The sequence below is a fragment of the Vicia villosa genome, unplaced genomic scaffold (assembly GCF_029867415.1).
Source record: "Vicia villosa cultivar HV-30 ecotype Madison, WI unplaced genomic scaffold, Vvil1.0 ctg.000637F_1_1, whole genome shotgun sequence".
NCBI lineage: Eukaryota > Viridiplantae > Streptophyta > Magnoliopsida > Fabales > Fabaceae > Vicia > Vicia villosa.
Genome location: NW_026705286.1, coordinates 501872 through 515170, shown reverse-complemented (window position 1 = coordinate 515170; position 13299 = coordinate 501872). Strand labels below are relative to the sequence as shown.

Here is a 13299-nt window from a genome sequence, read left to right as displayed (position 1 = left end):
TTCAATACAAGACAATGGAATCAATAGCTTAGTGATTAGTATAGAATTTCAATGCTTGTGGTAATTTGAGTTGTCTAAAATGCATATTTCTTTAATGCGCGCTTCAAAGTTATGTTCTTCAAATACCGTATATTTCTCCAAAACCGTGTTCTTCAAACACCGATGCATCGACGTTGAACTTTCACATACCGTTTCATTCCTTCTATTTCATAGGCTTCAAATCAGTTACAAAATTAACTGTAAACAATAGAAAAAAATTAACTTGTCAAGGAGCTTGTTTAACTCATTCAGCTTGTTTTCTGCAGTTTTTTGCATCACTGTTGAATACCACTATGAACAGAACTTTGAGAGGTAAATGACTATATATCAGTAATTCAAAACGTTAGCATTAGGAATTCAAAAGTTATAAGAAAGTAAGAAACACCTTTCAGACCTTTTGCACCCCATAGTGATGTCGACTTCGACGAACCAAACACTTAGACATTTGATCAAACACTTGGAGTGAAAAAATCAACTTCTGCAAGTGATCATAGTACTCGATGTTGTTGCATGGATTGGAGAACAACTTTTTTCGAGAATAAGCATTGTAGAGATTCTATATCATCAATTTGATTTCAAAAACTGAATTTGCAATGAATTTATCCATATATCGTGATTTCTTCTAGACGTTACCATCAAAAATCGATGAACCATTGAAAATCAGAGTTGAATTAATGGAGAATAGGGATTTCAATAGTAGTAGGTTTTATTTGCGGTATAGCTATCATGATGTAATTGAAGATATGAAGAACAAACAATTGCTTATAATTGATGGCTTAACGTGTTTTAATTTTGAAGACGATGGATGACAAGTAGAGGTAGGTGTAATCAATTTGAATATAGCAAATAAAAAAATGTTCCGGTAGGCAAATGTTAACGTGCTCCTTAATTAAAATTTTAAAATCTGGATCGTTAATTAAATCCAACGATTAATATTTATAGTTCTCGTTTCTCACAAAAGATATCAGTTCTTATCGGATACGCTCCCATATATATATATATATATATATATATATATATATATATATATATATATATATATATATATATATATATATATATATATATATATATATATATATATATATATATATATATATATATATATATTAGAAACTCTTTATATTAATACTCGGTAAATTAATAAACTCTCTAAAATAATAAATTTGTCCAGTCCCAACTTGGGCCTATGTAAAAAATTGAAGAAATCGATAAAATAATAAGATAATAATTTTTCGGCATATCCCTTTATAATTTTCGGTCCCAAGAAAATCATAAATTAATAATTCATAGAAACTGGAAAAAATATATTACACTATATTGAAATATGATTCAATAGTTGTTTGTTTTCCTTTAAGAATACATTGAACACATTTGTTCCTCTTGTTTACATTTATTATACTTCAAAAGTCATTATTGATTTCCAACGCATATGAACACAACAGATTAGGCGATGGACACTCCATTCTGTTTTGGAAAAGTAAATGGTTTGGGGCAGAGGCTTTGTATCTTCAGTTTCCAGCTCTATTCAATGAGATTTCTTTCAAACATATCTCTGTTCTTGAGGCTGGCTTTTGGAAGGATGCAACATGGGAATGGAAGCTTATAAAAGGTGAAAAGGTGTTGGGGAGGGAGGCATCGCTGGAGATCAGGGAACTGCTTCACTGTTTGGGCGGTATTTTCCCTAAGGTAGGTATCAAGGACCGTCACGTATGGCCTTATGAGAGCTCCAGTTGTTTCAGTGTGAAATCATGCTATATTTTGTTGAATCAAAATTCTGTTGTGGTGCCTTCGGTTGGTCTAATGGAGAGCCTTAGATGTAATTGGAAAGCGGCATTGCCTTCAAAGGTGCAGATCTTTGGATGGAGACTACTAAGAGACAGGATCCCAACTAGGCGACAACTTCTTAATAGGAATATTATATCTCTTCAGCAGGAAGTGAGGTGCGTCTTTTGTGAAGGTCAGATTGAAGACTCAGGGCATATTTTTCTGCAGTGCCCTATGTTAGTATCATTGAAGTGGAGAGTCTTTTCGTGCCTGGAAATTCAATTGCCTACAGTAGAAGATTGTTGTGAATTTTTGTTGGTTTGGACTGAACAACTGCAGGGTACCATGAAGAACAACATTGCTGCTGCCATTTGGTTAACATTCTATTGGTGTATTTGGAAGGTAAGAAATGAGATTATATTCACCAATGCAAAGTTGGATATAGATGAACTATACTACAAGATTGTTTGGTATTCCTGGTGGTGGTTATCATCAACTTCAAAGCTTAAGTGTAATTTCTATGAGTGGTATAAAAACCCTCTTCTTTGTACACATTGTTAGTTCCTTTGTTGTTTAGTCACTCTTCTTTTCTTGTATTCGGGTTGGTGTACCCCTAGTACTCCTAATCATAATACAAGAGTTGCTTATGAAAAAAAAAAAACGTAATTCTAAGAGGCATTGACTAATTTGCCTTTTTGTTTGACATGTACAGTATGATTACTTAAAAACTTTTTAAATTAATAATTATTAATTTATCGATAAGCTCTCTAAATTAATAAATTTCTCCAGTCCTGACATTATTAATTTAAAGAGTTTCTAATATATATATATATATATATATATATATATATATATATATATATATATATATATATTTAAAATCAAATTTAATTAATTTATAAACCTAAAAAAACTCCTACATTGTGAATAAAAACCTTAAATAATTAAATGTGAGTTGGGAAGCCTCTAATTGATGTAGAATGCAATCATTAAACAATCATTATGTTTTAATATTTTAAAGCTAAAAGAGCAAAATAAAATGGAACGAAAGAGAATAAAGCAAAGCAGAATAAAATATTGATATCATTATGTTGTTAGAAACTGTTTATTAAAAATAAAGGTTGACTTATAAGCTAGCTTACAGTTTATAGTTTATGTCTGATGGCTGATGACTGAAAGTTTATACTCTCTCCGTTCCTTTTTAAGTGTCGTTTTAAAAGAATTTTTTTGTTCCTATTTAAGTGTCGTTTTATAATTTAATGTTATAATTTGTCATTTATACCCTTACTTTCTCAATAACTCCACCTCAAATTTTTCAATTAGTTATTGGAAAAAGAGAGTGTGTGGTTGAATTTATTTGGAAAGAGAAAAATAAATAAGGGTATAATAGAAAAAGTAACTCTAATAATCTACTATCTTGGTTGAAGAGCTTTTTGCTAAAACGACACTTAAAAAGGAACAGAGGGAGTAACTTATAATTTATGATTCTGATAAGTTAATTGAAGTGTTTGTAAAACTAGCGGTTCAACTAACTTATAAATGTTAAATGACATAAAAAATATTTAATATATAATTATTTTATATTAAATTAAAATAAATTATAAAAATAAAAGCAGGTTTTTATTAAAATAATAAGGATTAAAAAAAATATAAGTTATAAGTTAAAACGCTATTTAAAATAGCGTTAGAAAAATAAGCTATAAAATAGTAAAATAAACTATAAACTCGTGGTGAAATGACCGTTACCAAACGAGTTTAAATTATCATTTGAGTTTATAAACTATAACCAATAAACTCATAAATCGGTCTTACCAAACAAACTCAGTATTATACAATAGAATCCAGCAATTTTGTCATTCAATACAAATTAAAAGTTACAAAAATAATGGAAAGTGATGAAACAGGATGAAATACATTATATTGTATGAGTTCGTTTTCACAAATTTTTTAATCAATCCAACCAATAAAACATAATCTTATTTGATTTTATTCCGCTCCATTCCATCATTATATTCTAACAACTGAACATAGCATAAATACTTTTTATATTTATTACGTTGTTTTTAAAATTACGTCCATAAATAAAAATGATATTCTAAAAGTAGGAGTATTGTATTTAAATGAACTAAAATCAATTTGGTTAACCATGATAAACTGAATTAAGCTGGCTGGCCGTAAATTGCGTTGAATTTTACTCATAATTTTAAAATTGAAAAAGTACTAATTATGACTCAATCAAAATATTTAGTTAGTGTATGAGTTAAGTACAACCCAAAAAGAAACAACCATAGTTTTCTTCTTCAAGGCGATTTCCGATGAACAGAGGCGAATCTTTCCGGCGGCCGCGCGGTGAGATTTAAGGCGATTTTCTTGCTGGCTCTTCGGTGGTTTCTAAAGGCCTTTAGAGTGGTGTCGTGTTTCATATCATCTTCGGTTTAAATTCCTGGCTTTAGGGCTCAGGGACCTTGGTGAGAAGATTCAATCGATACTGTTTTAGGGCTTTTGGTATCACCTGGTGGTAACACTCAGCTAGTCTGTTTCTCTGTCTTCGCCTCTCGGTTTCGGTGGTCTGTTTGTGGGGAGGAGCTGTCTTTTCTCCTTTTCTGGTGTGGGGATTCATTCTGGTTCTATTCTATTCTGTTTGGGTTCTCTGTTGGGGTTCATTCTTTTCAGGTTTGACTGCGGCGAGATTTGCTAGTCTTCATCTCGAATGTTTCGTAGATTTGTCCAGCAAGAGGATGGGTGGAAGCAAGTGTCGCGATTTCGACAGTCGGTCAAGAGTTCAGTCAGATGGGATGTCTTCCCGCTGGGTGGAAGAAATAGGAATCGACCGGATATAGCTAAGGAGGTGACATCCTTTTACGTATCTGAATTTCCTGATTCTTCTTGCGCGAAGGACCTATTTGAGTTATTCGGATGTATAGGGAATGTGGTTGAGGTGGCTTTTTCACCTAGAAGGAACAAGTTTGGCAAACGGTTTGGATTCGCAAGGTTCGTGGAGGTTGGAGACGCCCGATTACTAGCGGTTAAACTTGATAATGTGGTTATTGGGGAGAAGAAACTCCATGTAAACCTGCCTCGGTTTGAAAGGAAGCAGGGAGTCGATCACAGAACTTTTGCGAAGCCAGGTTATTTTCACAACGATGGGATTCACAGAAGAGTGGGGGGTACGGTTCCTTTCGACCAATCTTTTGTCAATGTAGTCAAGGGCAACTCGTTTAACATCAAACCGATCAATGGGGAAGCCACGGTGGTTAGGGAGTTTTGCTTCTCCTCTCCGGATAGTTTCAGAAAGAGATTGGCCAAAGCTTATGTCGGGAAAGTGGCAGTGCCGGGTACAGCTTACAATATCCAAACTTCTATGGAGATGGAAGGGGTGTTCGCGGTTAAAGTTTCTCCGATGGGAGGTAACGTTTGCCTTCTCGAAGAATCGGAGGAAGGTTTTATTCAGGACTTGATTGGTGAGGGGCAGGATTGGTGGAAGAATTGGTTTAGTGATGTCAGGAAGTGGGAGGAGGGTCTGATTGAGGAACACAGGGAAGTTTGGTTGAGAGTCTACGGTATACCTGTTCATGCTTGGACTGCGGAGTTCTTTGTGGCTTTGGCTGATTCGTTGGGAAATTTCGTTTGTATCGACGAAAGGACTTCTAAAGGTCTCACTTTTGATGTTGCCAGGATTTTAGTCAAGGTTCAATTGTCTTTTCTGGCTCCAAACTCGACCACGGCAATCATTGACGGCAAGCGGTATTGCTTAACGATTAGGGAGGACCGTTGGGGTACTCCTACCGCTTCAGCAGGTATCGTTAATTCTCCATCTGTGTCCATTTCTTCTTCAGATTCGGATGACCGGCTGTTTGAGGACGATAACCTTAGTATTGATGCTCTGTCTGCGGGTAACTCGGAGGATAGTATTACGCAATTCTCGGACAGGTATTCACGGGAGAAAACTGGGAGGAATTCTGGTAGCTTAGGGGATGCCGCGGTGGTTGCGATTTTGAAACAGCCTGAAGGTGCTATGAGTGTAGGTGGGAGTTCGAATGATGCGGAGAAGAACATCGGAATAGGGGAGTTTGATAATGCAGTCCGGAAAGTCCGTAACGGTTGCGTTACTCATAATAGTGGTACTGCTGCCAATAACAAAGATCTTACGAATTCTTATGTGCAGACCCTCGATTCTGAACAGAATTGTTCTAGTGCTGGTACAGCACCGTTTTCCAGCAAGTTGTGTGGACCGAAAAGGTCCCTCTCTCCCAACACTGTCCCTTGTTCGCTAGAGGAGAATGCAGCAAGTGTTAAATTGGAGTTTAAGAAGAAGTTAAGGACGAAAATGATTAATGAGAGGGCAAGGAATAAAGGCTTGAAAGGTGTTAAGGACAGGAGGGAGCCGGTGGTCCTTGAACCTTGCGTAAACGAACCGGTTTTAAATCCTATTAATTATTTGGAGGTCAATGGGGTTGAAACAGTAGGCGATAACTCAATCTTTTATGGGGAACAAAATGAAGAATCGGACATTGGGAGAAATAATAAGAGGCAATGGAGGTTGATGGATGTGGATATTGGGGGCAAATTTTGTTCGGCCATTGTGGCGCTCGGTGTGGTCGATGCGAAGGGGAGGAATAACCTTTTGTCTAAGATTGAATCTTTGGAGTTGGGGGAGGTAAGGAAGGAGAATAAAGAAGGTGAACAATGATTATAGGTTCATTGAATATTAGGGGGGGAGCGATGTCATACCCCAAAATTTGCCCGTCTTATTTTATCCAAGGGTTCAAGGCTCAGTGGTTAAACTCAAGCCACTCTCTCCTACTCAAAGGTTCAGATCAGGGTTTTAACTAAAAAGGTCAACTCAACTTTGACCGTTCATAACGCTCGCATGGTTTGTCAAAAATTCTCCAACCAAAGCCTATTCTTAAGGAAATTTCATCCTCTTCAACTTTGATGTTGGACCCAAGATCAGGAAACGCACCATTTGGAAGATATGGACAAAAACATTACAGGTCCTCTTAAAAGTCAATAAAAACACCTTTCGAATCAAAGCTCATAACTTGAGCATGAAAACTTCAATTGGGATGAAACAAAAAGGATCGTTTAGAGGACTCTTTGAGCTTTCCAAAAAGTCCTAGAACGTATTTATATGACAAATATGGAAGGAGTTATGTCTTGTTAAAGTTGGCGAAGTTTGAAAGAATGTATGAAGGAGATATTGACTAAATTTGAAAATTCTCTAAATAGGCCCTTATTTCTTTGATCCAAACTTGATTCAAATATTGTTATAAGCCCTTGGCCCAATCTCATGCCATGTTATTATTTTATTTAATTAAATTTGATTTTAATTCATTTTAATTTGAATTTAATTAAGATAAATAATAGAAAATCAAAGATTTGGTTTTAGGTCTATTATGTGATGAAAATATCATGATAATATCACTATAATTGAATCCAATTTCGTGCACAAGTTTCAAGGCCAAGAAAAGAGCAATTTTGGAAAGATTTGATAAAAATTCTCAATCAAATTTTCCCCCATCAAAGAGCAAGATTATATTGGATTTCCTTCAAGTTGTTGACCTAATTCAAGCCCACATATATACTAACAACAACTGCAGGCACAAAGGGGGCGGGGGGATTCTGGCCTCCAAAGTCTGAACCGAGTTCATAAATTTCAAAGCAAAAAAAATCAAATTCGGATTGGAAGAGGTGGGCCTAATAAAGGAGTTTTGAGGATTCAAACAGATTCCTGGGACTTTTCAGAAGCTATCCAGACATCCTCCAAGCATATTCACGCTCAGAATCGCCACTGATTTGCCCCGGTTTGGCTTATACTTAAAAGTTTCGATTTCATGAATTTGTGTATTGCAAACGTATTTTAATCATATATTTGTGTTCACAATCATGCCTGGGACGTTTTAGAATAATTCAATTGGAGTTTCTGTGCGGAATCACTATTTCACCATTGTTAGGGTTCATAGCTTGTGAATTGGGGCTTTTGAATTAGAGGCAAAATCAGTCTAGATTAATGGTACTATTGTGTTTGTGAGATCGCGGGTAACAAATCTGGGCTTTTGGTTGATATTTATTGGTGAGGGATTACTGGTTTGAGGGAAAAAGAGTTTTAGCAACGGGGTAAAACCGTTGCCATAGGTCTGCGTATTTTTTTGGTTTTACGAAGAAGAAGGAACGCAGGTGCATGGGCGCGAAATCTGTGGTAGTTCAAATATTTCTTTTATTGTTATATTGCATTCGTTTTGCTAATCATACAACTAGCCATCCCAGCGCAGACGGCAAGGGCCAAGCGCACGTCACCTTCAAAACGCAGGTTCGAGACCCAGCGTGTACCATTTTATTTGTATAATTTCTTGCGTAAACAAGCTCCTGGATCCGGTGTTGCGCAACTAGGGGAATTCGTTGTACACCCTCACGCGATGACGTCAGATCATGCCAATACTCAGATCTAACGGCCAGGAGACGCAGGTATATCATAAACTTCAAGGAGCACCATACAGGATCCAGCCCAGGTCTCTTTACATATATCTTTATTTATTTATTATTTATGTCATTGTTTAATTATACATATTAATATGCATGTAATTTAATCAATTTATTTTAGATTTAGAATAATAAATTAGGGTTAGGAGTAGAATAATTTAGGATTAGGTTTAGGTTTATATTATTTTTCCCGATTTATTCGAGTATTTCGATTGATTTATTTAATTAATTTAAATTATAAAATCACAATAAAACCTATAAAGGTTTATAGTATTAGGGTTTGCCCTATCCCATTGCCATTTGGCAAAAATATTAATTCGATTAATTCTAACTAATTCTCTCCTCGACCCGACTAAATCTATTAGTCGCAGTAGACGAGAGATAAAAATAATAAGAACAATAAACTCTAACTTCCCCTTTAACGGATAAATGGCGAATGAATATCTATTTCATCCCGCCTTCGAATTAGTCGACTCTCTATGTCGTACTGATCAAATATCTGAATAAAGCAATAAAACATTTAATTATCCCTTAATTAATTCTCTCCTCGACCCGACTAAAGCTATTAGTCACACTAGACGAGAGATAAAAAAATATAATTTCAAAATACATTTAATTTGCTGCCCGCGACGATCAATCTATCGATCTGAGTAACCAGCGATGCCCCTCAATCCGTTAGCTATACTGACCAAATCTATTGGTCACTGCATCTAACGGTGACATATTAAATCAGGGTTGTACGCCCAAAACACTTAAAACACATCAAACCACGACACTACGGATTTTTATCCCAGGCAATTCAAAATGCCTTTCAGATCAAATTCAAACTACGATAGGCCATTCAAAAAGCCTTTAAAACAACTTCAAACACATTCATAATCAATTCTAAGGCGTACAATCCTGTGCCCGAACTACGTAGACTCTGATCCTCCATAAGGAGGTACGTAGGCACTTGGCAACAAGGCGAGTCCCCCTCCCTAAAAACTCAATTTTCCCCTATTCAATTCTTTAGCTATTGAATCTAATTTTTAGCCATGAAACCTTTGCCTTAACATAAAACCTTAGGAAAGGGTTGAGGGTGCCTAACACCTTCCCTCAACCTGATTATAATAACTTACCCCGAATCTCTTAACTGCGTAGGGTTTCCTATTCGCCCTTCAGAATAGGTGGCGACTCTAAAACATTAATTTTAGGGCAGGTTGCTACAGCTGGCGACTCTGCTGGGGAAAATCATCAATGGTGAATTATTATGCTCCTAAGGCTTGAGAGGGTTTAGGTTTGGCAAATTATTTAGGTTTGTGGCGAGTGATTAGGGTTTGGGGGAAGATTTATATTTTTTTTATAATAAATATTTAATTCTGTATTTATTTATTTATTGTTTTCATTAAATGTTTATTTGTCATATCTGCTTAATTTGTTATAATTTGCACTATTGGGTTTTATATGTGATTGTTGTTAAGCCTAAGCGTGGGAATTATAATAATGACCAGAGGGGAAATACATCGCCTACGAGTCTTATTATAATTCCACTCAGAGTGGGTTGAATATCCGGAAATGTCTGATACGAGGCTTGACCTTGTTGAGGGCTGGACTTGGTATTTGGCTGATCTCTCTGGGAACCTACCCCTAAAACTCTTACCTCATGGATAAATGAGTTGTTCTAAAATCCAAAGAGACAAAAAGTTCTCGACGGCTACGAACGACCCCATGAGACCTTCTAGAACATACCAATGGGAAGGGTAGGCACCCTAAGCCGTTACGTCGAACCTATGAACCTAGGGCTTATGTGCTTACGTGCTTATTATATATGTGCAATTTATATACTGCGGATGCTTTGTATTTTAAGTTTTTTTGCAGGTACTCCTACACGTTCCCTGGCCTGCAGGGACTCTATTGCTAAGACCATGTCCTTCCCACGAGGGGCATCTACATTTACGCACGTTGATTGGCCTCCCGATGGCCATAAGACCTAGTGACTGTCATGAACGGTCACTCCGCGCCCGCATCTACGCACTCCCTAACCTGTGGGGAGTTTCCTTTCATATCTTTATATTTTCAACTACGTGCCCTTCCCACGAAGGACATTTTCGTTTACGCACGTCGATTGGCCTCTCGATGGCCATGCGACCTAGTGACTATCTTGAACGGTCACCATGTGCTTACATCTACGCGTTCCCTAGCCTGTAGGGATTATGTTTCTAAAATTGCATCCTTCATACGAAGGATATCTTTGTTAGCATATGTCGATTGGCCTCTCGATGGCCATGCGATTCAGTGACTGTCTTGAACGGTCACCCCGTGCTTACATTTACGTGTCCCCTATCCTGTAGGGATTCCATCTCTAAAAAAAAATCATATCCCTCATACGAAGGACAACTTCATTAGCATGAGTTTGATTGGCCTCTCGATGGCTATGAGATCTAGTGACTGTCCTGAACGGTCACTCCATGCTTATTCTCACGCACCCTCTAACTTGTAGGGTTTTGGATTCCCATCTCTACGTCTTTCATCCCTAGCCTATAGGGATTTCACTTCATTCGATATCATCCCTATATAGGTTGTGTTCCGCATAGAGAACCTTCCCACGAGGGACAACTTCATGGGTACACGTTGATTGGCCTCTCGATGGCCATGAGACTTGGTGATTGTCTTGAACGGTCACCAACCGCTACCTTCTGCATACTCTCGAATCTAAGAGATTTCCCTTAGCGTGTCATAACATTTATCCTGCAAAGACTCCACGAGGGTCTAATGCCGCCTCTAAGGCTATCCCTAGGACTATACGTCACGCGTCTACATTGCATACACGGAGTTATAATACAAGGAGTCTCGCATACCCATGCATTTGCATTTTCATGCATTCATACATTTACATTCGCATCTACGCCTGCATCCACACATACCGTGCTAGCCGATTTCCTAAAATTCCCAAATAAAATCAAAGGATCATAGACCATGGAGAAAGGAGGGTAAATTATCGAAAACGAACTTGGTCTCACAAGGAGGAAAAAGGATGCCTTTCGTCATGTCGCATGTCCATGCCTCGTCATAACAGGATTATAAATACAGTAAAGGTTGTCATCGAGCAAGGATTAGTTCAACAAAAGAGTTCCCTCATAGATACACTCAAGATGTATCTAGTCATAAGGGGGTTCATCTTAGAACATATCAAACTTACAAGGACGCTCTACGACAACCTAGGGGCAAGGGTCAGTCCAACTGGGGCAATACCATGAACAAAGATGCATGACTACGATGTAGGGAATGCGACATATGTCAACCCCACACCAAGGAGAAAAAGGGTGATAGGTGATACTATCCTTAGGAAAAGAAAAGAGGTTCAGTCAAAGGAAACTCATGAAGTTCCAATACGACGAAAACCCACCGCTAACGATTTATTCCCAACAGGTTTGACATGTCCAAGGAGAACTCGAGGTTGCCCTTCACTTCTACAAGTTCATCAACTAGGGAGTAAAACAAGGTCGACGAATCTACAAAGGATATTGTCCCTAGGATCAATAGGTGTTTATCATGTCAGAATTTCAACCCTTACGACCGCCAAGTGTGACTCAGGATAGAAGTTGTACCTTCGGATTTAGAAATCCTAATGGAATAATCATGCATGTTTGAAATCAATTCATTCGCTTCATTCGCTCACTACTACGATTTTCTACTCGCACCCCTCTATTCCATTTCAATTTCAACTTTCAATTATTAACAAACTTGAGGGAGAATGACGAATACAAATAACTAAGTCTCGCTAAACATATGCTTTCGAAGTAAGACCGAACCGAGGATGTACAGGCATTGTTTCAATTCCCAAACAGTGGAGACATAAGGATGTTAATCCCTCGTTACCCCCTCGAGCCAGGAGTTGGAGTTTGTTTCTACTTTTCAAATAAACCTTGATTTCAACCAGGGGCAGGGTAGATTTTGACTAATTCAGTGGTGTATTTTGGTTGTCAAGAGAATCAATCAATCCAAACAAGGATTCAAGCAAAGGTTCAAGCAGAAGGTTCAAGCACATCTTCTTCCTTGCATTCATCCAAGATTGAGGAGGCAATGGAGAATAACAATATCTTCTTCCTCAATACATCAATTAAGATCGAGGACATATCAAAATTGAAGCTTACAAATCAAAGTCAACATAGCAGTCGCAATATTCAATATCCAAGGATCAAATCTCAAAAGGAGCTTTCAAAAGAAAAACGCTCGCTAAGTCAAAATGGAGAATTTCAGGAAAAAAAAACAAGGATGACTTAGGCAAAAATTAGGGCATCCCGATGGATCAAACTCAAAGGAATTGGTTCATGCAAAAATAAGGGATAAAAACAAAGCAAAAGCAAAATACAAAATACCATCTTGTGACTGCTAAATCATCGAAGCTTCTCATAAATGCTTGGATCTCTACAACATTTTCATCAATACTTGCATCTATACTAAGGCTTCTGCTCAACATCAAAACTGAAACGATTCTCTTACAAACAAAGCACATTCATTGGATTAGTCGAATCTTTAGGACTTGGAGAACATCAAGGAGAAATGGGTGGGTTAAATAAATTTTGAGCCTTATATCCGTTGTTTCTTAAACCTGGAACCAAGCCAAGTTACAACCTTCAAAAGTCCTAATTGAGGCAAGGTTAACTACGAAAGCATATTAAGCAAGATTTTGTTATACTGACTCCTATGTTTGTTAAAACTATTTCTAATCACTACGCTTCTTCAAACATTCGTTTCTAATTATTCAGTCTTAATTCATGTCGGACCTCGATTTCAAAACTTGCATTCGCATTACATTAGAATTACCTTTCGAAGGATACAACGCCATTTACGAATATACACTTAGCACAAAAGCGATCATTTCTGATAAAGACTCTTGAATGGGGAAACCACGTCCATAGGGTTTTCCTAAACAGGGGCATACAACCAAACATCCTATTAACTAGGGGCATTCTTCCTAAGGTCCAATCGACCTGGATCACATCTCGAAGCAATTTCAATCAGGGGCATGTC

At 37.3% G+C, this 13299-nt stretch overlaps 1 protein-coding gene across 1 annotated transcript; it reads left to right on the top strand.

Annotated features, from left to right (window-relative positions):
• The first annotated feature begins 840 nt into the window (after positions 1-840).
• Positions 841-4504, top strand: LOC131630029 (uncharacterized). Its single transcript, XM_058900823.1, has 3 exons — positions 841-851; positions 1485-2276; positions 4480-4504. Exons 1-3 carry the CDS (start codon positions 841-843, stop codon positions 4502-4504), a joined length of 828 nt encoding a protein of 275 aa, XP_058756806.1.
• The last annotated feature ends 8795 nt before the right edge of the window (positions 4505-13299 follow it).